The sequence below is a fragment of the Platalea leucorodia genome (assembly GCF_965183815.1).
Source record: "Platalea leucorodia genome assembly, chromosome: 1".
Lineage (NCBI taxonomy): Eukaryota > Metazoa > Chordata > Aves > Pelecaniformes > Threskiornithidae > Platalea > Platalea leucorodia.
In genome coordinates, this window is record NC_138823.1 from 166,093,301 (window position 1) to 166,121,141 (window position 27,841).

Consider the following 27,841-nt stretch of genomic DNA (forward strand, 5'->3'; position numbering starts at 1 on the left):
AACAGTGTGCTGCTGCGGCCAAGAAGGCCAATAGGAGGCTGGGTTGCATCAAAAAGGGCATCACCAGCAGAGATAAAGAAGTCATTATCCCCCTCTACTCAGCACTTGTCAGGCCACACCTGGAATACTGTGTGCAGTTCTGGTCCCCGTTAGACAAAAAAGATGTGGCCAGGCTGGAGGGGGTCCAGAGAAGGGCCACCAAGATGATCAAGGGTCTGGGCAGCCTGCCGCATGAGGATAGGCTGAGAGAGCTGGGTTTGTTCAGCCTTGTGAGAAGAAGGCTTAGAGGTGATCTCATCACCATGTACCAGTACTTAAAGGGGAGCTACAAAGAAGATGGAGACTCCCTTTTTACAAGGAGTCCCATGGTGAGGACAAGGGGTAGCGGGTACAAGTTACTCCCAGGGAGATTCCGATTGGACACGAGAGGTAAATTTGTCACAATGAGCACAGTCAATCATTGGAATAATCTCCCCAGGGAAGTGGTTGACTCCGCTATGCTGAACATGTTTAAGACTCAGCTGGACATGGTGCTGGGCCATCTCGTCTAGATTGTGCTAGAAAGGTTGGACCAGATGATCCTCGAGGTCCCTTCCAACCTGGTATTCTATGATTCTATGATTCTGTGAGGGCAGAGAAGAGATATGACCAGATGTCCCATGTCCTGTGGATTTCCTTTAGCCCCTGACTTATCGTTTTCCCCTGGTTTATCGCAGAGTCTACAATTCATTAGACAGCCAAGATCTTGCATATTGCCCTACCCTTCTCGTACTAGAGATGGACAAAACTGGGGTCTTGCATGCAAGAATCCAAACAGGAGCCTGTATTGCCCTATTTCTGGATCTTGTGTGCAGGACAGAATTTCTTGATTTATTCTGTCTGAGTACCAGTGTCAGAGGCAACAGGAGCCACCAGTCGCATCACTGTTGGTGGCAGACAGCACCACTGTATCTGTGGCTGTAAGTATATGCTAGACTATATATAACCCTTGAATTAGTGTCTGTACTACAGTTTGGAGACTCTTCTGGTAAACATGACAGCTTACTTGTAATTTTAGTGGAGCTGTTAGAAAGCTGTATTGACAACACACTGCCTTGTATTATGACTGAGCCTGAACCTTTCATTCCTCAGGAGACTGAGACTACACATGATGTTAGCAGGACAGATGGACTCAATGCTTGTTTCTGCCACACACTTCCCATATGCCTGTGGGCAAGTTGCACCAAGGATTTCAGTGGCCACTGAATTAGCATTTCCCTGTCTGATTCCCAATCTTCTGCTAATGTGTCTTATCTATTCTCTTTCAACTCAGTTGTCAGCCCCATCTGTCTGGACCTATGCTCTTTCAGGCAAAAACTAGTTCCCACTGTGCCCTTAGTCAGCTGTTGTAAGCGACTTTTAGGTTTTGCAATCAATCCACTAATATCCTTGACCTGTCCTGTTAGAAAAAGGCTGTGATCCTGTAAGCTCCTTCCTTATCCAGCTGATATTCTTGTTAGTAATGACTCAGTACTAACTACCTCTTATATCCATTACTTCTTCACAATTCTGATTTAGGTGTATTTAATCCAGCCTGAGGCACATGCGGATGATTTCTGGATCGAATGATTTAATGATGGTAGAAGCTGTTATACCTATTATTTCAAACACACAGAGGGATGCATCTCAACTAACCCAAGGTGCCTCATAGTTAGACAGCTAAATCTGTGCTGCTTAACTCCTGTTCTCTTTATGGCATGTGAGGAGAAATAAACATTTCAGTAAAAGCAACAGAGCTAATCCACTTTTCCTCACATTCAGAAAGAGCTAAGGGTATTCATGGACCGGTCACTGCAATCCACTGACAAGGGGCAGCTCAATAATAAAATCAGTTAATTGATCAGGTTGCAGCAATGCAGTCAATAAGTTTAAGGCACAAAGCAAGAATTACGTGTCTAAATACCCTTGCACTTCACTTCCTCTGGCCTCTTACTGTTTCGTCTGAGCACTTCCACCAGAAAATCTTTCCAGATGGTGACCAAACTACACCTCTGCTAATGCTGCAACAAAACAGCTTTCAGGCCCTGGAGATCAGGCTGCCACTTTCTTTTGCTGTAGATTTACACCATTTGTAAATGGGAGCATATCCAGGCCTTGAAAAAAATCAGCACACTTTGTTCAAGCCAGCTGGTGAATGGGCTAGGCTGGACTGAGCTTCCCAGTCCCTGGATCGCTTACTGCCGGAAAATAATAGACTATATCAACACACACTTCAAAACATCTTTAGTCCTTTTTCCTAGCACCTCACCTCTTCAGAAGGGTACTGTTCTCAGAGCCTTCCGGACAGCCCTCCACCACTGTTACAAAGCCAATCCACAAGGAGAGGCAGCACTCCTGTAGTATGCAGGATCAAATGAGGTACCCAGCTCTCCCGGTCTGGATCCGTAAGCAAATTATTTCATGACAAATGCATCTGGACTGCTCTCCCCATGGAAGAATGTGCAAGAAATTGATACTTCATAAGAATTCCCTTCAAACGCCTTTCTGAGATATGAGATTTTTCCTCAGGTCTTTTACACCTATGTGGAATGCAGTACCAGGACTTCAAGTGATGGGTATTTAAAGGTAATTTGGTTGCTAAAGATGTAAAGCAATGCCCACCAGGATTTTCAAAAGGGTCTTCCCATGGAAGTATCCTTTTTCAGTATTCTATGTGTCTAGGTAGAACATTAAATGCCTAGATGCTCCTAGCCTTTAGGAGTGTATTCAAAGAAAAAAACAACAACAACAACAAAAATGGATTCATCTATCTAAAAGGAGCCATCTTTGTCTGACCTAGTCATCCAGGATCCTCTTGCAGGCAATGGTGAGAAAACTGGCACAGCTGGAATCTGAGTCATCTCATCCAAAAGTAAATGTCTAACATACGTCAGATGAGTTGCATCCTATTTCTCACCAATAACTCTAAAAGACACTTGGCTAGAGACTGCTAAAGCTGCAAGATGATTCTTCCTCCAGAAGGGATAGGAATCAAACCTGCATCTCCCCAAAACCATTTACCAGTTTTTTATGCCTCTAAAAGAACCACGGGTCTCCAAGTAAATTCTACAGATCTTATCTGATGCCCAGTGGTGTCTCCCCAGTCTTCACTGGGCTTTGGATGGGGTCCTACCTGTTTAGCAAGAGCTTAGACTCTCCCATTTCTTCCCAGCTACTGTAGGCTCGTAAAAAAACGGAAACGCTCCCTTAAGTGCGTCCCTCAGCGTGCAAAGGATTTAGAGTTGCTTTCTGTCATGCCACACAACACTGTCTAGCAACAGGCTCTATTGTTGTTCTTCTGGGGGCAGAGGGACAAACTGAATGGTAGGCTTGGCAACTGTTCAAGGAGTTTCATTCCTGCCTTCCCACCCCTTAGTAAATATCTCTATTAGACAAGGTGTACCCTTTTGGAAGCAGAAGAAACTCCTGCTCTGCTCAGTGCTGTTTGGCTTCATTTCACAGGCTTGGCTATAGCGGAGATGGGCTCTGCCTTTTCTTGCTGCTCCGTCCCACAGTGTGAATTCTGTTGAATAACAGCAACTTTCCAAATGTGTGTAACCTCTGCCATAACGCTGCATCTTCCAAAAGAGATGTAGAGGAAATACAAACCTAGAAAGTGAAACTAGGAGATATAGACTGGGAAAAGAGAAAGGGGTTTGATTTCAGAGAACTGAAAGTAAAACAAAGTCAGAGGAATTCTCTGAAACGCCGGTAACTGTTGCATTAATAACAGTGACCGAGTCCTCTGCTGAGATAAGTGTCATAATAGGGAAGAAAGCAAGCCATTTTGCATGTCTTTTTAAAAAGTTTTGAGATGAAGTTCTGTTACAAGCTTGAGTCAATGACTTGTGGATGTGGCTGGAAGACGGTGGGAGACTCTGGATGTGTTTGAGGATAAGGAGCACTGGGAAGATGTATTTGTGCTCCGGAGTGTGCTGGATTAGAGGCAGGATTAAATACGTTACAGAGAAAGCTGCAAAACTCAAACTGCTTAGGCTTTCAGCAGCTATGCTGAGACATATAAGTTGGTGTGAATTTGCTGAGGAGAGGGGTGGCCTAGAGGTTTTTAGTACCCACCTAGATGGCATGCACGTTCCTGCGATAGCATACCATGGCTGCACCCATTCCAACACACCAGTGAGCACTGCGCACTAAAGAGCTTGTTAAAATACAGGAAGAAGATGGAGAAAAAGTCCATGACTTGATTTTAGCCATGTGAAATTATGCCAGGCAATGGGAATTAGAAATAGAGCTCATATTTTAACAGCTAGGAAATAGGCAAAAACTCTCAAAAGGGATTCCCTGTCTTGGGTGCAATTTGTCTAAACCTGGATGACAATGATGGAGATGTCTCTGAGCTGGTTGCCTCAACTCTTCCATAGTCTCAGAGGATGTCACCAGTCAAGCTCAGTCAAAGGACTGAGACATGAATTGCACCATAAGAAAGTGCCCATTTCTCCCCATCAATGAAAGGAGCCAAGAGCACCTGGCTTGGATGGAAACATCTAAATTGCGGACACATAATGGGTAAAATGAATCCCACCCCAAGGCTTTGCTGAGTTGCCTGCAGATAGGCACCAAGTGCCACTGAGATGCTCTAGGGTCTTTTTGACTGGTCTCCATCTGCTGCTGAGAAAGGATCATAGAATCATAGAATCACAGAATGCTCTGGGATGGAAGGGACCTTTAAAGCCCATCCAGTCCATCCCCCCTGCAAAGGGCAGGGACATCTTCAACCAGATCAGGTTGCTCAGAGCCCCGTCCAGCCTGGCCTTGAGTGTTTCCAGGGATGGGACATCGACCACCTCTCTGGGCAACCTGGGCCAGTGTTTCACCACCCTCATTGTAAAAAATGCCTTCCTTATATCTAGTCTGAATCTACCTTCTTTTAGTTTAAAACCATTATCTACCCCCTGTCCTATCACAACAGGCCCTGCTAAAAATTCTGTCCCCATCTTTCTTGTAGGCCCCCTTTAAGTACTGAAAGGCTGCAATAAGGTCTCCCCACAGCCTTCTCTTCTCCAGGCTGAACACCCCCAGCTCTTTCAGCCTTTCCTCATAGCAGCGGTTTTCCATCCCTCTGATCAGTTTTGTGGCCTCCTCTGGACCCTCTCTAACAGGTCTATGTCCTTCTTGTACTGAGGACCTCAGAGCTGGACGCAGTACTCCAGGTGGGTAATCATGCCATCAGTGGATTGTATACAATCCCTGCCAGGCCTCTGAGGACAACCAGTATGCCATCAAGCATCTTAATTGGAAGTAGAACCTATGCATGGGCTCCTGATGGGAACTCAGGCATCTTCATTTTTGGACTAAATGTCTTTCCTGGAAGACATGCTTAAACTGAACACTAGGGTTGATGCATGGCAACCAGGAGAGTGTCCAAACCTGTGATAGACATGAGGCCAGGCCAGCAATGTGAGGGTCTACCATGATCTGAGCTTAAGGAAGCCCTGAGGCACTCTCTGACCCTTCTAGGCAAACGTCCTCCAACACACTTTGAGTCTACAAAGCCTCTGTGGAAGAGGAGAGATGACCACCCCAGACACTTTGGATGCCTTGCAAGGCCTGTGATGTGAGAAGGGAACCAAGTCCGCATGACGTGACCTTGTTGATGAAGCCTTAGAGTGCGCAAAGATGCAATAAGAGAAAAGCATTTCACCCCAATAGAGTGTGGAGGAATATGCATGTTGGAAAAGTGTAACAGCATCCCTGCTAAGAATTATCTCTATGCCAATATAAAGCATAACTGACTATTGTTTACACCAGAAGAGAAACTGTGATGAGGAGACCAAAGGCACCTTGAACTCCTTTGATGGTCCAGGCTCTACAAATGCAAAGTGCTCTCTGGGTATCAGCAACATCCAAGTGGGAAGGGGACTGTGAATATGCAGGTGACAAACAAGAAAAAGAGACAAACAACATCTTTGTGATGCATAACGCTCTCCCCTTGTTTGCAGGCTGTTTTTAAAAGCAGTGCCCTATGTTAGGAGTTCAGAACAAGGGAGTTAATGCATTGGTTCTTCTTCCCTTCCCTTGTTTTTTGCAAGCACCAGTAGAATTTGGAGCGAACTGAAGAATTTTTACATGTTGTGCTAAGATGATAACAGGACTTAAAGGAAACCTTGCCACTTTTAAAGGGACAGAAGGCGTGAAAAGCATTACGAATGGCCCAGACTAGATGGAAACAGTTGGTATAGACAGTGTCAGGAGCGGCTTTTCTGCAAGACCAACCCTGGGCCTGATCCAGCAAAGCCCTGGTGGATATGTCATGGAAGGGGTCCTGCCCTTACAGGTTTTCTCGAGTATTCATCTCCTTTCAGTATTAAGCCCCACTGAACTGTATTGGCTCTTACGGACCCTGGGCCTTCATTTGGCTCTCGGTGGTGTCAGCAAAGCAGACGTGGGTTTAGTGAGACAGGATGGCAACAGCTCTTGTTGCAGCCTTGCGGCTGTGCCCCATCCAGCCTTAGCTGAGCATGTGGACAAGACATACCTGCTCTGGCTAATACTTTTCCTGCTGATATTTCCCCTTCCTTTCTACTATATTTCAGTGGTTTTAACTGGCACCATCACCCCAGCACCTGCTACCACCTGACTGGGCAGAAAGCACCAAGCTCCACATCACCAGAAGACAGTCGGTGCCTATTTTGAGCCTAGAAAGCCCTTCTCCTTTGCAGCAATGGTCTCCGCAGACCTCCTGTATGCTCCACCTCCCCTCTTCCCAGCTGCACTCTTTGGCCCCACAAGTTTTTCTTTGGGATCCAGAGCAAGATCATGAGTCCAATCAAGGAAAATTTCAACATGGATGTTGATGGGAGTAGGACCAGTCCACCCCTGCTCGCAGGAGGCCCTGGGGATGAGACTGCATGCTCATCACACAGCCAACTGCGTTCATCGTACTGCATACAGCTCAGCTGTCCAAACGTAGCATCCATGACTCAGGACTCCCCTTGTGACACACTTGTGCAATGCTTATTAAGTGCTGTCATTATACCCAGTAAAGCCCTTTGAAATGCGGCCGGGCTATCTGAATCATGCACTTGGGGAAGGCAAGCACAAATGCTGAGCAAAGGGGAAGCAGGAGCATCAACCCATGGTTGTCCCATTGGGCTTTTCTTGCGCTCCCGTACACACAAAGCAAAACCATCTGCTTCTCGCGAGGTCTAGCACAGAACAGCCTCCTCTCCCTGCTGCTTTGCACCCGTGCTAAGCACTAGTGATGTGGGAAGAGGTGCAGAGACTGGCAGTCCCTGTCTGGAAAAGCAGCAGCATTGCTGCAGGGCTGGAGTCGAGTTGGCTCATCCCAGTTGCAGGAGCAGGGATGCAAGAAGGAAAGGGATCCCATAGATTTGGGATGGACATACCAATGAGTCAACCTCATCTCCCCTGGTACAATCGGCAATCCTTGACTTTTCTTTCCTAGGAGAGACCACAGGCTCACAGCAAAAGTCAAGGCTCCTCCAGCCTAACCCTTTGGAGGGAACAGTCAAAAAGTTTTTTTTGGCCAACAGAAAGCGGGGCTATGGCCATCCCCCTGTTCCAACTGCTCTACCTACAGCAGGCGTAGCTGCAGAGCCGAGTCTGGAAAAAGAAATGCCATGTGCACAAGTGAAATGGCCCATCTAGGTGGCACAGGAGCTCAGAGAGAACAGGACCCACCCATTTCATTAATGTCTACTGCCCCTGAAGCAGACACTTCTTTACCCTGCCCTGGTGCTGTGCGCTGCAATAGCACCCAAGGACACGTGGCCTGTGCAGAAAGGTCTTTAGAAAGAAGAAAAGACCTGCCTTCCCTCGGTGAACCAGACAACCAAATGTCTTGGTGCTACACCCAGCCCTGCTGCAGGCTCATTGCAAGGTCCGGGTCAGGGCCTTTAAATTCTTCTGCCTCTGCTTACCCACCTGTAAAATAGGAATAAAAAACATCCTCTCCATTCCTGGGCACATATCAGAGCTTAAGCCATGTTAGTAGGTGCTCAAAGGTTTTCAGGTGAGAAGTCTTATAGGTGTTCAGATGTCTGTAAAGGACATATTTTGCCTCTGGGGCTACCTGAAAAGGGCTGGGGAGCAAAATGATTCACTTTCCCTTATCTTAGTTAGGAAGGGCTTGCCTGTTTGAAGCAACGCCTTCATTCAGTGCTTTGAATATCAAGTTGCTGGTTTTCAGGTTAATTTATCCAATAAAGTCCTCTTAAAATTGAAAGAAAAAAAAATCAATGAATATGCAGCAGGACAACACAATTTAATAAAATGAGTCTAAAATCTGAGTAGATGAGGGCTCTTCTTTAGCACACACTGTGCTCTCTGGGAAAGTCCCAGCCCTCCCCATGTTTGAAACAGGGGCTTCTTGCTAAGACCTTGCAAAATTTTCAGTTCCTGCCGCGAGAAAGGCTTCTTGTGTGATCTTGGTCCAGCCATTTAACCTCACCAGCACAGCTCCTCCATGCCTGAACTATGCCAGGAGCAACATAAATACCATAAGAATCTGTTTCTCCAGTCCCACCATGAAAAAATGGAGATGGGAAAATATTTCCCTTACCCTTTGCACACTATACCCTATGCATGGTCCAGGCACGGGCTGTTTCTTACCACTTACATCTACACAGCAAGATCCCCTCGACGCAATTGCCTTCTATCCCCATTGCTGCTTGGGTGCAAGTCACCCATGCTGTGCTCCGGAAAATCCAAGTTGGTGGGCGAGCTGATATCTGAGAATAGGCTAAAACATCATTCCATAATTATACGCTGCCTGGCAAAACAGGGTCGTGTAAGATACTGTTGTAACATAAATACACGAATATAAAGACAATTCCCAGGCCTTGGGGCAAGGGTGGGAGAGGGCTGCATGTACAGGGACTGCACCGCGTACAGCTGAAATGCAGCCCCCTCTGTTTAACATCGCACCGCAACCTGCTGCAGTGGCAGAGGAAATGAAGATGAATGCCATCACCTCAGAAATGTCAAAATCCTCAACTCTGGCTAATCGAGCAGAGAAGCGGGTAGATGCAATTCATATTTCTGAGCTCTAGAGATTGCTTTAGGAGCTCTGGTGCCAACACACATGGCTCACGCTGTCCCTTGGGTGACCTTCCCCAGCTCTGCCTCCCTCCTGGCTGACAAGGGATGATCATCTCTCACTTAACACGGTTGCTCTCTGCCAAACCTAAGCTTTGCTTTCTCAAGCGCAGAGCCTGCCAAGACTCAGCTTGGTTCTCCAGGATTTGCAACAAAAAGAGAATTGGGTATCTCATGGGATCCAGAACCTGGCCTGGCTTTCACCCACCCCAGTGCGAATTGGGGGCTGATCCACCCATCCCGAGAGGGACAGATCCCAGGAGAGACCTGAACCGGGTCACAAGCCAGGACTTCATCTGTGTGCTGCTTTTATAGAGGTGATGCCATCAAACCCTGACAGGGACACATGCAGGTGTTGCACCTGCGTATTGCTGGAGTAATGCCGCTGGGTTACTTGTCTTTCTGTTGGCAATGCTCCCTCCCACCCTGCTCCCATGCACTTACATTTCCTGAATCGCAAAAAATAGAGGTGGAAAGATCTTTTAGATCACTTTCTCCAGCTCTCATGGGCTGTAAAGTGGCTACTGCAGGACATCACGGGCTTTGGCCAGCTTCATCCTACATGGATGATTCAACCAATAGAGCTTCTGTGACCAGTCTTGAGGAATAAGCAATAAGAAGCAAGAGCAAACACAGGTCACATCCAGGAAAATATTCCTAACACACGTCCTTCATGTCCGCTTTCCAAATACCAGCCCGGCATCTCCAGTAACACTGCATTCACTCTCCCACTAGCGGTTATGGCTCATCTCCTTGCCCAGTTTGTTACGGGGCCGATCTCATCCCACCCCACTTCGGATGCGATACAGGTGTTCCGGAGAGCAGCAGAGGAGACAGGAGCTCCACCACGACCAGCGGAACAGAGGAAGGGACGGACACTGCTGCCTAAAGCGATGCCACCACATGAGGTCCCGGCCAGCACCTATCTCCTCCCATGAGACGTCCTCTTCCAGTCCCTCTCCAGGCACGTGCTTTAACCACCCGCAGCCCTCAGCATGCCCCCGGCTGCCTCGCACCCCAGGAAGAGCAACATTTGAGATGCCAGCTGGCAGGTTTCTCCCACAGTGAAGAGGTCTGCCTGTACTTCTAATGCAGCCCAGAGATCCTCTGCCATGATCGTCTCCCGTAGTACCAGCCTCCTGGGCTACAGGAGGTTAAAATCCCCAGCACTGAAGCTCTGTGTTAATTTTTATTGCTGTTTTTTTCCTCCTGAACCAAACCCTTCTCCCTTCTGAATCATTTCTGCACTCTGGCTGTCCTCAGACCAAGTCAGGCCTCATGCCACTGATTAAAAAATAAAATAAAATGCTTTTTCCATTCCATGTGCACTCAGCCAGCCAGCCAAGTTAGCTGGGAAAAGTCTTATTTTTGTTCGTGCTGCTACTGTGACTCTGCATGGACCCCAGGCCCCCACAGGACAGGGGACAGGCTACATCTCATCCTCCCCTACCCGTGAATTCTCCTTCTGAATTTCCTAAGTCTTCCGTCACCCCCTCCGGTCTCTCTTCTTTTTTTAAAAACAAACCAAAAAATGAACAGCACTAACATTTGAAAAAAAAAAAAACAACCCACATTTTTGCTCTTAATCTGGCCCCCGGGTGTGGAAGAGCCTGGTGCTGCTACCAGTAGCTCCTTTAGGTCGAACAGCGCAACGCTGCGCTGCGCTGGGGAAGGTCCCGTGGGGTTACTGTGCCACAATAAATCACGCCAGCACGTCCCTAAAAACTTGCCACATCAGTCCCAATGGGAGCCACTGCCGCCTTCTTTTATTATTTTTGAATCATTATTTTTTAAAGCCTATTTCATCCCTCGCTATAAAGACGTTATTTGGGAATTTTCTGTTTTTAAGAAGCTCCCGTAGCTTTCCCCTGCATCGTCGCTGAAAGGACGCGGCCGGAGTGCGAGAGCATCGCTGCTCCGAGGGATCTTTTCCCTTTTGCTCCACTGAACTTTTCCCGAAGGTCCCCCGCCTCTGGGTCTGCGCGGAGGCCACCAGCACCGCACGGCCTGGTTTTAAACAGGTGCCCCTGTGCCATGGTGGGAACAGCAATTTAAACAACTCCGCCAAGTCAGGAGCTCTATTTAGAGGTAGACAGAAATTACAGCAACAGACACACGCCCACTTGCTCCCCCTGACAAATACACACTTGATGTTTCCCCGAATTTCTTTCCTTTGGGAGAATAATTAACCAAAACCTGGTTTCTCAGTCCCTGCTTTTGCTTAAATTATCCTGAAGCTGAAAGCAGTGTAAGTATCCATAGCTCTGTGTGCTTTAGGATGAGTTTACACTTTAATTAGAAACTATTATTTGGGGGGGCACAATTTTGGGGGTGGTAAATTACAGATTTTCTGCTGTAAGCAGTCAAGTCGCCATGAGCTAATACAGGGGAGGCTTTAGACAGAGATGGCTGAGATGTTTGTTGCTTGCACTACCAGACTTAAAAAATTCCTGGCCCTTTCTGCAGTCCCTTAAAAAAAACCAAAAAAACAAAAAAAAACCAAACAAAAAACAAGCCAGAAAAACCAAACCCCAAAAAAGAAAAGAAGGAAATTCAATTAAAATAAAGTAAAGCACGATCGATTTGCTAAATCAGCTGATTTGGAAGCAGGCTGTCCTTGACTAGGAGAAAAGAAACGGCGCTCCCGATGTGGGGATGTGCGCGGTGGGTCTGGGGTGCCAGCCCCCAGCCCCCGACCCTGCGGTCTCCAGGGCTGTCCCACCCTGGGGGTGGCCGTGGGTTTATATCTTGCTTGAGGATAAATAAAGAGGGGAAGGGGGCGGGGGGGGGGGGTGAGGGGGAATTTTGGCAGCCAATGTAGCAGCACCCGGTCTTTCCTCCGACTCCCCCACCCCAATCAAAACCTCCTTTGCATTTCCATGGCCTAAGGGGGCTTGCTCTCTTTGAGAAAGAAACGTCTAAAACCGCTGGGTGGCACCGGGGGGGGGATGGAAGGGGGGGCAAAAAGAAAACCCCCAAAAAACCCCAAAGTCGCCGCCGCTGTCCCCCTGCACACACCTGATGCCTGGGCTTGGAAAGAGACCTCCAGCCCCTCTCTCCACCTCCTCTGTCCCTGCTTTCCTCCCCGCCCCCCCCCTCCGCGGCAGCCGCTTCTCCCGCACCTCCGGGAGCGGGAGCGGGGCTGCGGGGCGGCGGCGGCGGGGACGGGGACGGGGACGCGGCCGCTCTGCGCTCCTCTCCCCTCGCTGGGGTGACAAGGGAATATTTATGTCGGTATTAGAGGAATGCGTTTCCTTCTCCAATCAGGAATGCAACCGGAGTTTCTAATTATAAGTTAGATGGTGGCTGGGAATAAAAGATTGCTTTTTAATGACTCCCGTCCAGGTGCTCTTTCTGCCTGTCTTCCCAAGAACACATTTGCATTTTATTGCTTTTCTCCCATCCCAACGAATTCCCTGCTTTCAGACATACCTGAAATAGTTGGAAAGGCTGCCTTCAACACCCTCACCTCTGCACCGCCGGGCAGCGCGGCCGCGGCCCCCGATCGCCTCCGCATGCCGCGGATCGCACCTGAACCCCGCTGCCGCCCCTCGGCAGATGGGGGGAGGCAGAGATTAAATGCGCTTCGAAAAATTAATTATTATTATTATTATTATTATTAGCACTTTTTTGGACGCTTCTGAGTTATTTACAGCACCGCCCCGGGTGCGGAGCAGCCCCCGCTCCGCGCTGCGCCCGCGCAGCCCCGTCTTCCCCTCCGCGGGTGCGGGGCTGGCAGGTCCCTACCCGGGCAGCTCCGCACCCGCGCAGCCGGCGGCGGAGCGCGGGGTCCCAGCGGCCTGCCTGCACCTGCCTGCACCTCCGTGCCCCGCGCAACCCCGCGCAACTCCGCTCCGCGCTTCCTACGCGCCTTCGGAGCAGGAGCCTTCCTGCGTTAGGGCTTCCCTGAGCCCAATTACCTCCGCGGGGTAATTAGAGCAGATCTTGCAGTTACATGCCTTGCCCAGCACCATTTGCTTTTTGTGGGGGAGAGAGAGAAAAGGCTCTTAAAGGCGTAGGGTGCAAAGCGCGGAAGAAAAAGGAGCTGCAGCCCCGACAAAAATGTGCGTTATCCCAGGGGAAACGGGGGGGGGGGGGGGTGCGCAAGTTCCTGCGGATCTTGCGCGGAGCAGCTCCGCGGCAGCGCCGGGCACATCTCCCCCAGCCCCGTCTCTGCTCCCTGCTCTGCCTTTCCACAACCAGCCCAGGTTGTTCAGCCTCCTCTCACCTCCTTTCTCTTTCTTCCCCCCCCCCCCCCCCCCCTTTTTTTTTCTCCTTTCCCCCTAAATATTCCTTAAAGCGAAGGGGGGAAAAAAAAAAATGTTTTCATCCTTTCCCCCCCTTCCTTCCACCTGACTAGCTCGAAATCACCTTGAAATGCTCATGTCAACTTGTATCATTATCTCTTTAATTCAGGCAGCGCCTTTTGTTCTTCACAGGAGAGGATCAAAGCACTTAAAAAAAAAAAAAAGTAACTTTCCGATCGCTCTCGCTCGCTCTCTCTCTTTTACAGTAGGAGAAGGAGAGATCAGGTATAACCCAGTCAAAATAAACAAAGTGAATGCATAAATAAAAGAGGTGAAATGCAGGTTCTAAGAACTTGCTGGCGCTGGAACAATCCCACCTCTTTAGCTGAGTGGCAACGAAAGGAGAATTTCAAGTCATCTTAAGTGCAGGAGTTGCAGAGAAAACAGAGGAGGGGAAAAATAAATGAAAATGAGAGAAAAAAAAAAAAAAAAGAAGAATAAAACTTACCACCAGATTGGGTAACTTGACAGAGCCTGACTCAACCCACAAAGAAACAGGAAATATCCAAAAGAGGCCATTGATGAAAAGTTGTCTTTCTTTTTTTTTTTTTTTTTAACCAGAGTTGCCAAAAACCTTCCTTTCTTCTGAGGCAGGATGATTATTTTAATAATAATAATAATAACAATAATTTAAAAAAAAAAAGTCAAATGGAGTGAACTCAACCCGACCAGGTAAATCCTCTCTTGCTTCCTCTACTACTCTCAAGGAAAAAAAAAATCTCAGAGAGGTAAAAAACTCTTCTCTCAGCCAAGACACTGAAGGCAAATATTAAAAAAAAAAAAAAAAAAAAAAAAGAAGTTTGAAGTAGCTCTCTTAAAAAGGACCCAATCAGCACTTATTGCCAAAGGGAGAATTCTGATGCTTTGGCTTGTTCTGTCAATCAGGAGCGCGAAGTCAGGAATGAGCTAATTGCAAGGAGATAGTGTTTTAATACTCATTAGGGGGCACGTTGGCCCACAAGCCAAGGGATAAAATGTAGTTTTAAAAAGGGGAAGGAAGATTTAGGGGGTTTAAATAGACAGGGGGGACCCCTGTGGATTTGGGTAGCTATAACAACCTGCCCGGATTTCACTCCCTGGGTCGAAGCTACTAAAATGCAAAAAAAAAAAAAAAAAAAAAAAAAAGGTAAAAAAAAAGTGAAATTTTTTTTTTAAATTATTATTTTCTCGATTTGCTCCTTCTTGCCATTCTGTCTTCTTCTCAAATCCCCGTTTCCTCACAGTGACGGTCGGGATGCATTTGAACTAAGTTTCTAGAAACTTTCGGCTGGTTCTTTTTTTTTTTTTTTTCCCCTCTTTTTTTCATTAAAAAAAAAAAAAGAGGATTTACACCCAGACGTGCACGCACACACACAGACACGCACAACCCCCCAGACATGCACACCCCTTCCCCACCAGTCCAACCAGCCAGATATCCAAGAGCTCCACTGAAGACATCTGCTAAGAAATCAACTTCTGCCATGCAAATCTCAATAAGGCTCATCCAGATCATCACAATTTGCAGGAGTCCCAGCCCCGGACTTTGCGAAGGCGCTGCTGCAAAAGACTTCATCCACCAGATCCACCCCACGGGGCACTAGTAATTGAGCTCTTTTTTAATTTCTTTCTCTACATATTGTAACAATTTCTCTCCTTTCAGTGGCGGTGGTGGGGGGTGAGTTGGGGTTGCGCGGTTCCAAAAATCTGCAGGTTTTCGGTGGGGTGGAAATAAGAAAAAAAAAAAAAATCATGAGTAGTAGTAGTATTATAAAGACGTAGCTCCTCGAGACTGGGTACGCGGTTAGATTTGCTGCTCCTCTGGAACATATTGTTTAAAGCTTGCTGTATCTGTGAGCAAGTGTCACCCAGCTGACGGGCTTTCCCCTCACCCGGGGTCATTTGAAAGGGGGCTGGAGAGGCGAAAACGAGGGGATGGAGGCACTGGATGAGCTAGGAGATATTTTCTCCCTGGAATAACAACGACGATTCTCTTTTACGTGATTTTTTGGGGTTGTTGCGGCTACTGCCCGTTGGTTTTTTTGCTGGTTTTTGTCGCCCTTTTTTTTTTTTTTTTAGGAAAGAGAGAGAACTGGATGAGATTTTATTTATTTGACTTTCTTTCATTTTATCTGTGAATCAGAAAAATTCTGTGGCTCACACGGAACAAAGAGAGGTACAATTTTTAATGACTTTGTTGGAGGAAGGCTGGCAACCTTGCATTAGCTCAAATCAAAATGCATTTTCTTTCTCATTAAGAATTGCATATAGATTTTCCCTTAGTAGGGAATATTTCTATTTACACACACAGAGCTTTATATGCATATATATAAAGATATGTTTGTGTTTAGCTAGATGGAGAGATATATTCATTCTAGTGAAATTATACTAGAAATGCAGTTCATTCGGGGATATTTAAATCATTGGGAATTTGGCAGGGGTCGGGCCCTGATTATTTTCTTTGGGGTTGGATGACAAGTGATTGCAAATGTGAGCTCTGGCAAGTGCTCCGAGATCTAATCGCCCCGTGTAGCCAAGCTCCAGTCGATCTGAGCGGCTTCTCGCTTGCTTCCAAAGGAGGAACGGATGCTCTCTCCGGCTTTCCCAGCAAATCCCTGTGGTGTTGGTGTTGCAATTATATTGAGTGTATTAAATCCAGCCCCCTCCACCTCCTTCAGCAGCTCCCCAGCCCAGAGGAGCCAAAGAGGCTGGAGAGGGAGAAGGGAGTTTTCTTGCATAAGGTAGGATGAGGAAAAGGAGGAGGGTGGTGGTGTGTGAAAAATCATCTTAAGGACTTTCCCTCTGTATTAGAGAAAATCCTATCCAATTATGGTATTACTGGAAAGAACCAAACGCTGAGACTTTCAAAGGAGGGGATTTCTCTGTCTTTTCAAGTGAAATTGCTCACGCTGCAGACTGGAACACACACACGCACACGCACGGAGCCGCTCAGACACCAACGCCTGCCCGGGCGCGGGGGTCCTGCAAACGGGGGACGGAGGGGGAGGAAGGGGCAGGACACACATCCCTTCCAGGGGTCGAGCTAATCTCCCCTCCTTTTGTTCCTGGGGAGAGATTTAAACATCCCCCAAAGCCTCTGCCCCTCCCACCAGGAAGCACCAGGCAACTTTACCTGAAGGTACAAATTCAGCCACTCTCCCTTTTCCTCTTTGCTTTGCAGCTGCTATTTGGGGAGGATGGAGATAATCCACTTTGTCATCGGCGCACACGCACGCACACGCACACGCAAGCGGGATCGTATTGATTTCTTCAGCAGGCAGCATTGCTGCTTATTCTGACGCCAACTGCTTTTAATTACACTGATAAAAAGGTAGTCTGGTGTATAATAGCTATTCCCGTCGCTAGGAACACTACTGTAGATTAGTTATCTATTATCAACATCACCTTTGAACCAGAGCCCTTTAAGGGGCAGATTTTGCAGTCCATTAGAGTCAGTAAAAAGACTGCCACGGGCTTTACGGATATGAGACTGCTGGCATTTGGCTGCCCAAATCTGCAGTGTTTTCTCCCAACAGTTGTTTTTAGGGCCCGATGTCCAAACCTTGCTAAGCTCATCCATCCTGGTCCGTTGGTTTCCATCCCTCTCCCAAATATTTGGACACGCATTCACACATATGCTTCGCCATGGGCAGGATCCAGCCCTCCGTGGAGTGACAGCAGCGTGGCTTTGTCTTCTTTGCACTTGGCATTGGTCATCAGTGCCCAGGGAGAACTTCTGAGGGAAGTCGAGGTTGCAGGGTTGTCAGTCCTCAGTGGTAGACACCAAGTCTCAGTCCTGGTGGAGCTCCAACCTGCCTTGCACAGATTTTCCACAGTGCCCATCCTTACACCAGCGAAGTAAACACCAGTTTTGGTTCATGACTTCCCCAGGAGGTGAAGGTCCATCACCCTGACTGTCAAATGGGAGAATAAAGTCTTCACCATGGGGCCAATTCCTCAGCCCCATAAGCCTGCTGTGAAAGGAGGTGGTTAGCTTCAGTTATCAAGCTGGCATGAGGAAAAGGGGATGGGAGGACATGGAGCAGGCCTCATCGTCATGGGGTTGGAATGCCTTATGAAGGCATTGCAAGCTGGTCCTGTCTTGCTTATTCATGGGGATGGCCCAGCTGGCATCTTCAGGGCCCACTTGAGTGTGTAAATAGAGCTGGATTTAGAAACATGACTGCTTCACGGTACAGTTAGTCACAAGAGGGAACAGCTGCGCTCGCCCATGTTCAAAAAAAGGCACGTCCAGGGTGCTTCCACCCCAGACACGTCTGTGTAAAGAGATCAGGGGCAAGGAGACGAGGTTTGGAGGGATCCAGGCAGACAGGAATGTGGGCAGACTGGTGCAATGCAGTCCATCACACTTCACAAATACTCTTTGTGTCACTTCTCTTGCTCTCCTTCCCCCTCTACCCTACATGGAGAAGATTCGCTATGGCTGCAGGATGGGAAGATCATCCTCACTGAGAACAAACACGGAGCCAATGAAGGCTCCTCACAGGGCAGAAGGTTTTGCTTATTTTTGGTGGAGGAGAGAAGTGCATTCTGCCCCTTCTCTCTTTAATATTTGAATTCCCACTAGTAAAATCTGATTCATTATCTGCTTTTGTAAACTGCAACTGGAACTAGTTCTTGCTGGAAGATGGTTAATTTTCCTCATTTGCAATTTACTCACTGTCTGCCCCACACATCGCTCTCTGGACACCCTGGTCTCCATAGTTGGGTAGAGCCGCCATGGCCGTGTGAGAAAGCCATGGCCTATTTTTTCTTCCATGGCAAGAACCCCACATTGCAGCACGTTGTGACAATGGGAGCACCAGTAAATCCCCACCAGGCAGCTTTGTAACCCACCCTCCCTAAAGCCAGCCCTGGTGAGGAACCCCAATAGCATGTAGGAGTTGCTACAGATATCTGAAGACCCAGATACCAAAACATGCTGTGCACTAAACCTCCTCCCTGGACTGGTGCTTGGAAAATATCATATAAATGCTGGGATCCTAGATGCTTGGGCACTGGGTTGCTGGAGGCCTGGCTTTGCCACGGGCCTGTTGACTTGTGGCATGTCATTGTGCTTCCCTCTTTCATTTTGCCTCTGTGACTTTTAAGGTCCCTGAAGACTGAAATCCATGTCATCCATGTCATCCATACATCTTGACCAGGAGTCACAGCAGAACAAATAGCGACAAGGTAGGTTAATATTGATCTCATCAGATGTGGAGAATGAGGCAGAAGATGTATAATGGCTGGCTTATGATGTGATTCAGTGGTGGAACTGGTGAAAAGATGGATTTTGCTGGTAGATTCACATCCCTTCTTCAAGATAGGTCTCTCTGTGACCAGCTGGTTTTACCGAAGAAAGGTCACTGCTGTCCAGAAGGGGAGGTTGGTCAGTGTTAGAGATGGAGAAGGTTTTTAGAAATGTGCCAAATATACTGATAGCACAGACTTCACCTTGCCTGACTACAGCTGTCCAAATCCTACTTACATATTGTTGGCTTCCTCCATGATCAATGGTGCAGCAGAGACCTGAGCAACTCAGCCCACTGTAAATACTAGTTTATGGTAGGTGGGGTGAATTGCTTCTGCAGTTACATTTCTTTCTGTCTGGGATCTAGTTTAGACTTGGTGTCTAATCTTCAGATGGCTGAAGTTAGGTGAGGTGCCTACAGGCCATTGCCTCTTCTCTGGGCTCTAAAGAAGCACCAACAGCAATGAACAAATCAGGAGCACATTCAGGGTGGGTTTCTCAGCTCTTTAGGCTGCAAGGAGATGTCCCCAACTGCAAGGGGACAGCGTACATTTGACACTGCCTACCACAGCTTTGGCTACGGCTGCCATCTGCCCAGCTTATTCTAGGCCAATGGCAGACTGGAATTTTAGCTGCCCCTGGATTCAAAGCATTTCTACGTAAAGGTGAAGGCAGTGTTGTTCTCTGAGCACAGTGCTTGTAAGAGAAATGGGGGATGGCTGAAAGCTTAAGGTCCAGTACTGATATGTCCCCAAGAGGATAGGAAGGATTAGATACATGGCATGGCTTTCAGTTTGATGGAGGCAGAGCACCCAAAGAGCTGCACTGCTATGTGCCAGACCTTTTGCAGAGTAGAGCCGATCTGTCATGGGTGATGATTTTTTCCTTTGGACTTTTATATAGGTGACTTCTGTCACCTCACCTTGGGTGAAAAAAATGTCATTTTGAGGAGGGTTCCTCTCTCATGTTGTGTGTGTCTCCAGCAATTACCTGCAGGCACTGGTGCTGGCTCTGTTTCTTCCATGCCAGGCTCTGAAGAGCATGTCCTGGCCACCAATGAGCTGCTTTAGAAAGGCAGAAGGTGGTAAGGCCAGGCCTTGAACTGGTGGTAGGGGCTCTGCTTGTGCCTTTACCACCAGCCTGTGGCGTGACTTCGTGCAAGCAACTTCGCTGCTCCAGGTCCCAGCTGGGTTGCTCTCCCTGACATGGTCACTTCTTTAGGACAGGATACCTGCCCCGCTACAGCTTGAAAGACAGCAAGACTCAAGGTGAAACTTGGGGGTCTCTGACACTCCTCCCTATTGCTTCCCTCCATCTCCTGTCCCTCAGTTGCCTGTCCCCTGGTCGGCAGGGATCAGGCAGGCACCTGCCTTGCCTATCTTCTGCAGGAGAGGTAGGGTTCTCACCGGTGTAGCTTTGGCCCACCTAGTGGTACAGCAGGAGAACAAACCTAGAGAGAAAAAAACACAGACCAAAAATGCAGTCGGCGCACAGGGATCTGCAGCACCAGGGCTCTGGCTTCCTCTCCCCACCGCAGAAGGGTTGGCAGAGCCCAAGCTGGGGAAGAGGCTTGTCTCTATGTCCCTGGTGGGATATCAGGGAGGCCTGGTGGGCAAGAGGATGGTAAAGTCTTGCCTTGGAAGGTGGGAGGATGAATTGTGGGTGCTACCTCTTCCCTTGCCTCCTCCATGCATGCTCAGGAGGGATCAGTGCTCAGGGATGGTGCCACCATGCAGCTTTTTCCTTGTCACCTGCACGCTCAACAGCACAGGGTAGGTGGGGACACCAGCACCCCTGGCCCCGGCCTTCTGCTCTGGTGAAGAGTAAGTACACAGGTAGGCAAAATATCTTCTGAGAGCAATGGTGGCAATTAGAAATAGCACGGGCTTCACCCAAATCTTCCCCAAGAAATGACAACAGAAAGGGACCGAACATGTGTATCCAGTTTTATCAGACAGCAGAAGCAGCCAAGAAGTCAGTGCCATGTCTGTGTTCAGATAAACATTTCCTTTCGTTGTCCCTTCCCCCTACACCCACTGAGTTGGTCATCTTCAGCCATCTTCTCCAGAGCCTCTCTCAGCCCCTTGGTGTTCTGGCAAGAGGAATCAGTGCTCTGCTCGGTAGGTCCATTTGCTGACGGCGAGGAAGACTTTTCCAGGTGGTCTCCACCAGCAGTTGCCTGGTTGTTGCAAAGTCACTTGGTGGAGACCATCCTCTGACAAATGAATGCTGTGAAGGATAAGTTGGGATCTTCCTCACGGGATGAGATTTGGGGAAAACCAATTTATTCTGAAGGCAAACTGACCGTTTGAAGGCAAGCTTAACTCCCTGAATACATAAGGAGCAGTCCTGCTTTTCTGGCACATTGAGAACTCCAGATTCATAGAGGAAATAACCCAAAATAGGAACTGAAGAATCTGATCAGTGTAAGTCTTCCCCTAAGGACTCCAATTCAATAAATGTATACCTAACCTGAGCCCTGCGTGTATAATGTGTGTTTGCTTATGTGGAATTTCTCTAGGCCAGATTCAGATGAAAAACCTATTAATCAGCAGTGGAAGCTGATAATCTCTAGGGGCCCAAACCTGCTATGATGTGTACAAATAACCATTCACAGGATGATGAAGGCTTAGATGCTAATAACTGAGAACGATGAAATCTTTCCAAGAGAGTAACAATAATCACCTGCTTTCTTTGAGAGAAACATTTTAGAGTCTGGTATTTTGGCTCCTGGGGACAAATCCCGCATCCCTTTCCGGAGACACCCATCTAGCCAAGTCTCAGCATCTAAAAGGAGGATGACAACTTGTTAATGGTACCTATCTAAAGGGAGGTCATGCCCTTGGAATTGAAGTGCCTTCGATAGATGGAATGAAATGTCCTTTGGGGGTCCTTGTTTTCTGCCCCCCTTTAATTAACTACTGCCTGCACAGCTACCTTCACCTGTGCGCCCAAATCTAGAAAGCTGAAGTCAAGCAAGATGGTTCTCAGTATTAATAGCACCGCAATGAGCATTTCTACAAATGCAATATTGCTGGTCTCAGAGGAGAACCACAGGAGCAGAACAGGGCTTTTGGGGAAGATTCCTTCCAAATTCACACTCAGAATAAGGACTGGCTTTAAAATTGTAATTTCATTACTCTGCTCCACCCAATCCCTCTTTATAGAAGTGATTTTTTGGGGGATATATGTTGGATTAAGGAAGAAAAAAAAAAGGAAAACCAAGTGTTTGCGAGACAAAAAGATCAATAACAGAAACAGTTATTTATGAAATCATCGATGCATTGATGATGAAATTTTCTAATCCCATTCTAAGATACAATTCAAATAACACCTTTTCAAAGGGCTAGCCGCACTCCTGCTGCAGGTGCAAACAAAAGAAAAAAAAAATTGAAACCAGAATTTTACCCCTTTGTGAATTCACTCATAACACCCCTCTTTGAAACCCAAGTGATGCTATCGCTCATGATGAATGTTGGGATTCAGTCTTGTGCTTGCAAATCAGTATGCATTTTAAACAGGGATTACTCTATGCTGCTGACAAGTACTGGACTGAAAAGCTACCCAGCCTGGAGTGCCTTCTCTTCAGCCACACAGCAAGGCTAATTAAGATATATTAAAACCAGTAACTGGGAACGTTGGGTACAATTTCCCATAGGAAAGCATAGGACCTAGATTGGCACTCCTGTTACTGTCTGGTATTGCAATAGTGCCCTGGCCAAGGTCTCCAAACCCCTTTATAATGTGTTTTAAAAGTGCAGACCATCAAGATTTTTAGATTATCTGATTGTTTTGCATTAGATTTATTTTAAAACAGCTTAATATGAAATATCATGATGGCAAAGTTGTCATGATGCACTGCAGTGGGTACCAGCCCTCTGCAGTGTGCGAGAGGGGAGCATGGGGGGGTCATGAGTGAGAGGGGAGCATGGGGGGGTCATGAGCTTTGCCATGAGGTGGAAAATAAAGAAATAAGCAACGGTATCTCTCACGCACACCAAAAATCACTCTCACCGGCAAGGGCTGGACGGGGTTGGGTGCGGGACTGTCTGGTGTTTTGCTGTAGGAGACGCTCATGCCGAGAGAAGGTGCATTCTTGCAAAAGTAATGGGAAGAAAAGATCTGCCTGCACTCCGGGGAGGAAAAAGAACACAGATTTGGCTGAGAGAGTTAAAAAAAAAAAAGCACAAAACCCCACCAAGGTGCTAAAACCTCAGTCAAGTGAGGTGTTGACAAGGGATCCAAGTTGATAAATAAACAGAAAGAAGCTCTCCCTTGCAAAGCCTGAATGACAAAGAGAGAAAACCAGGCACTGGAGAGTGTCCCTTACCATTTTCATCACAAAAGCTGGTGGTGGGGGGGAGGTTTTAACACTGGCAACAAGTCTGACTTTCTCTCCCTTTCTCCCTCCTTTTTTTTTTTCCCCCCCTTCCCTTCCCTCTTATAAACAAAGAGGACAAGAGGTCATATCCCCAGGGTTTAAAGAGACATTTCTCCCCCTTCCAGGGAGGGTGGATGTTCTTTCAGCCTGTTTACAAATTAGTCAAAGTTATGATGTCTTAATGTAGTTGCTGGGTGGCCACCTGTCCCGGACTTTCTTCTGGTGCATTTACTTCATGTGCAGGGGTGACACCTGCAGATGGTTTCTTGCCCAGCATCCATGTATCAAAATGGGGCAAAATGCCACGAGTCAGGTTCTTTGCACCCGTTTTGCTCTGGTGTAAGCAATGATGAAGACTGGAGATCGGTGCATGGGTCTGCAAAGTCCACGGGATGCTTTGAGGTAGGGCTGCGCTCCCAGATGGGGTGATGTGTGTTGGGTGCTGTACAGACCCAATGGACACCTTAGGGAGGGATTTCTGCCCAGGGGATTTGGAGCAAAAGCAGGGGCTACATCACTCCCGTTTCCGGGATCAAATTTAAGTCCAGGTCCTCCCCTTCTTCACATTGCTTTAAAAGGTTGTTTCCAAGCCCTGGGCATGAATCAAAGTGGCTTAAGCAGCAAGCAGTTCAGTGGGAAACGATGCTAATGATGCTCATTGTCCCCTGTATCTTCCCCCTTCCTATGTGGGCTCTCTGGTGCCTAGTAAAGGTTGAGCTCACATTGCAGCCCATTTCTCCCAGGGGGAAAGGAGGGAAATGCAGTAATAAAGTCTTTCTTCCCTACCTGTACACTTATTTTCATACAACTTAACGTCTCTGAAACTTTTATCTTTCTGCCAAATTGGGCTGGGATTGGCCAAGGGGTTCAGAAGTTGGAGGGGAGGAAACGAGCAGATAGAGACACACAACATAATCAGCTAAACCGAGTTTCCCAAGGAAACCAGACTTCAAATGCGTTACAGCGCTTTACAAGTCTTGCAGGAGCTGCTTACAAACCCCAGTCGTGAGCCAGAACCCCCCAGTGCCAGGCACTGCACGAACATATTCCTCAACACAATCCTTTCCCCAGGCCAGTGCTCAGGAGTTTAAAACGAGAAGTTTTAAGGCACATACCGTTGGCAAGCACCTGCTTTTCAATATGAATGTAGAGCAACTCCCTTAATGTGGGTTGTATTTGGCTGGATTCAGCAAGAGAGCAGAGCTGGGCTCTGCTGGAGTTGGTTTTTTCATGGGAATGGCAAGGAAATCACAGGGCTTGAAGAACTTTGCCTCCTAACAGCCCTACTTGGCTTCGATCCTACCCAGAAATCCCATGGGCTCTGCGGAATAAGAAGGGAGGAAAATCTGCAGGGCTTGGCCCCACTGGCAGCTGTGATTTTTAAAAAAATATTTATTTATTTTTTCACAAGAAAAAAGGGTTATACTCTTTCTCTGCAGCCATGTCAGGTAGAAAAAGTGCTTAGGTCTTCACGGGGCATGGGTCACCCATGTGCCATTGCCCTGCTGCTGTCACACCAGGGATGAGTGGGTCCAGTGTCTGGAAAATACCTTTATCTACTAAGGCAAGTGTTAAACCCTGGAGCCTGCAGTGGGGCCCACTCCACAGGTTATTTCTTTTTAGGCAGCTGCTGAACTCCCATCAGTTCTTCATGGCCCTGACTCATTGGCTCCAGGCAGGACTTCCCAGAGACCGGTGGACTGGAGGGGAGAGGTACCTTGTGACCATGTCCCTGTGGAAGGTGGGTACTATACAATGTTGGGGATATTCAGGTCAGTTCAAAAGTCTTGGGTCTCCTGGAAGGACTTGGCCCATCATTTCCCAGCCCTGCATTTCCCAGAAAAGGGGCTGCTCTGCTCCCGTCCCTGGGCCATGGTGGCAATACTGCCTGCGCTGGAGAGGAGTGAGATCTTCAGCCACCTGCTAGGAAAGCCCTGCAGATAGCTTACAGCTGCCGAGTCCTCTCTTGAGATGCTTTCTCATCCTCTCCTCACCTTCTCTTTCCCTCAGCGGACTCCTCGGAGCTAAAGCTGCACAAATCTGAACCTGCAAATACAGAAGACATCAAGCAGTAAACCATTGGCACTCCAGACATCAGGAGTCAGCTCTTTCTGCCTCTGTTTCCTCCTCTCAGAACTCGTAAGGTTTTAAGGAATCAGATATATTTAGTCATGAGTTGCTTTCTAGTTTCTGAACTTTTAAAATAGGTGGGGAAGATGGTTTTTGAAATATTTTGCATATCATGAAACTTGCTGTATATTTGCACAAAATAACATGACTCCAGAAGCTGATGTGTTGAGAAGAAAAAACAAAAATCCCCATCAAATATTGAGATATGTGGTAACTTAATTTGGAGATAAAGACATTTGGAGAAGTAGTGCATGAAATGGAGAAAATGACAGCTATATTCAGAATGGGTAGGCAAGACTGGTCATAAAGAATGCAAATTTTTGGAAACATTTTTGTTTTTGAAGAAAATTCTATTTGCATTCACCTCCCATAATTTCTTTGCAATTCTAACATCTCCTTGAAGCTCTTTGCAGAGCTGGGGGCGAGGGGCATTTGGAGCAAGTCCCCGCCAGCTCAGTGTGGACAGTTAAGGGAAGTTGGGAGGGAGCTGCTGGTGGGAGAGGACAAAAAGCCATGTTATCCAAAGTGTCTTTTTTGCCATACCTGCCCCCAAAGTCTACCTACCATCCCAAGTCTGCCTGACACTTCCTGCACAGTTTTGAACATGGCAAACTCTGGAGCTCCCTTGGATACAGGAGGCAGTGACTTTTAGGAGGGCCAACAGAAGGAAGTTCTCATCGCAGTTAAGCAGTTGGAATATGCCCTAAAGCAAAGGTCCCAATGACCTTGTTCAAAGCTACGGAGCGTATTTCCCAGTGTAAGGCTACAGCTGAAGAAAAGGCATCAGTGGTTTTTCAAGGGAGAGGTACATGACAAGAGAAGGTTAAAACCTTTCTCCTATTGCAGTAGAGGGTTGGCAGGAAATGAGAGGTCTCTTAGACCAGTGTGGGGTGAGAAATGTAGCGTTGCCTTGGATGGTGGGAGGAAATATGCTCTCATGAGCTTTGCACCATCAAACACCACAGAACGTCATTTGAACCTACTTTAAACTCAGCCTTCTAGGGTCTGCCTGATAACCCTTCTCAATGCTGTTGTCCATCATGGACAGCATGATGAAGCAGGGCCATCATTGCTCAGTCCCTGCAGTTAATCACCCATGGCATGCCTAAACAGGTTGAACACCACATCTTCTCCCTGGGTCCACAGACAACAGCCAGCAAAGGGTAAAAAAGGTTCCTATGGCATTTTCAAGATTTCTGCACCATCCTGGTTGTAAAGTAGTGGCCTGACATCTCCTTCAGACTGAAGATTACTGCAACACCATGAATCATGAAATATGGGATAGATTTCTTAGGGTTCAGGGGCAGCACGGCTCACAGAGAAACCAGCAGCTGTCCAGAAGAACAGAACAGCAAAAGCAGAAAGAAAATACTAAACTCTGCTGAGGAAAGATGGAAAGATGAAGAGACGGGAAGAACAGGGAAAAGGAGAGATAAAAGCATGTGGACAGGAGGGAAAATGTCAGTTCCTGTTAAAGGAGGTGGAGGAAGAGGGAACCATCCAAGTCAAACATACTGGTTAAAAAATAGCTTATGGTCATGGCAACAAGGTGGTAAAAAATCTATTAATGGTTTAGACTAATCAGGGTTTGATTAGCATCGGGCAAGCGAGACTGGCTGATAGCATCCAGTGCAGGTAGCAGGTGATGTTGCCTTTGAAGAACCTAGCCTGGTGGTCACCATGCAGGGTTTCTCCACGGACCGCCACCGCTCCGAAAAAAGCTGTTGTCCTTCATGGACAGCTCCCTGTACAGGAATAATCTGAAAAAAAAGAGAAAAGGAGTCAGAATATATCTAGGAAGAAAGTGGGAATAATGCTGGGAGTACCTCATGAGACTGCCTAAACATGAAAACTGTATTCAGCTCCAGTCACCCTCTGTCAAAATAGAAAAAAAAAAAAAAAGAAGAAAAAGAGAGAGAAGAAGAGGAGAAGATTAAAAATATCAGGGTTTCATTGCCGAGAGGTGGTGAGTAAGAGATGTACAACATAATGAACAGGACAGAAATCAGTCAAGAAGTTATAATTTATTCTGACTCACGATACCAGCCCAATGGAATTAAAAGCAACAAAATTAAAACCAGTAAAAGCAGACGTTTTTATATACATAGCTAATGATTAAACTGAGGAACTCACTGCCACGCGACAGCGCAGGCATTTAGCAGGATTCAAATAAAAAAAAAAATCCTCAAAGAAATGAAAAAGCAGTTTTATGCTCTGATAAATCAAATCATTCCAGATTATGTTTTGGAGAAATGTTGTAATAACACTTCCAGTGTGGCTTGGAGTCTCTGTTTTGGGCCTCGCTAGGGGTCCCTTGAGGATGTTCAACCTTGGCTTGCATTGGATCTGGTTTCTAGCATCTGTGAGGCTGCTTTGTGGTTCCTAAAGTGATGGCACTTGATCACAGATACAGATTAAATGGAGGTGAGCTTGCAAATAACTTTCTCTTTCTCCCCCCCCGCCCCCATACCAGTACATGAGAATTCACTGACTACAAAGGATAATGTACAATTTTAATGGATATTACATCCAAAATTAAATATATCCATCCCAGATGAGCACCCACTGTCCTATGCCCACCTGGCATGTACCCCAAGTGGGGTCTGGTCTCAGATCGTATTTAAAGCTTGTAGATCTGACCACCCCCAAAAAATTAGACTAAAACAATTCCTCCAGCCATCTCAAGCCTTTACTTGA

At 47.2% G+C, this 27,841-nt stretch overlaps 1 protein-coding gene across 1 annotated transcript in view; it reads right to left on the reverse strand.

Moving 5' to 3' along the window:
• WNT3A (Wnt family member 3A) overlaps positions 1 to 13,922 on the reverse strand; it is a gene marked incomplete at both ends in the record, with an annotated part of 87,660 nt that extends 73,738 nt beyond the window's left edge. Inside the window, one exon of the mRNA XM_082307257.1 lies at positions 13,852 to 13,922. Coding sequence (XP_082163383.1) covers positions 13,852 to 13,922 — 71 coding nt within the window. The remainder of the gene's footprint in view (positions 1 to 13,851) is intronic.
• Between the last annotated feature and the right edge of the window lie 13,919 nt (positions 13,923 to 27,841).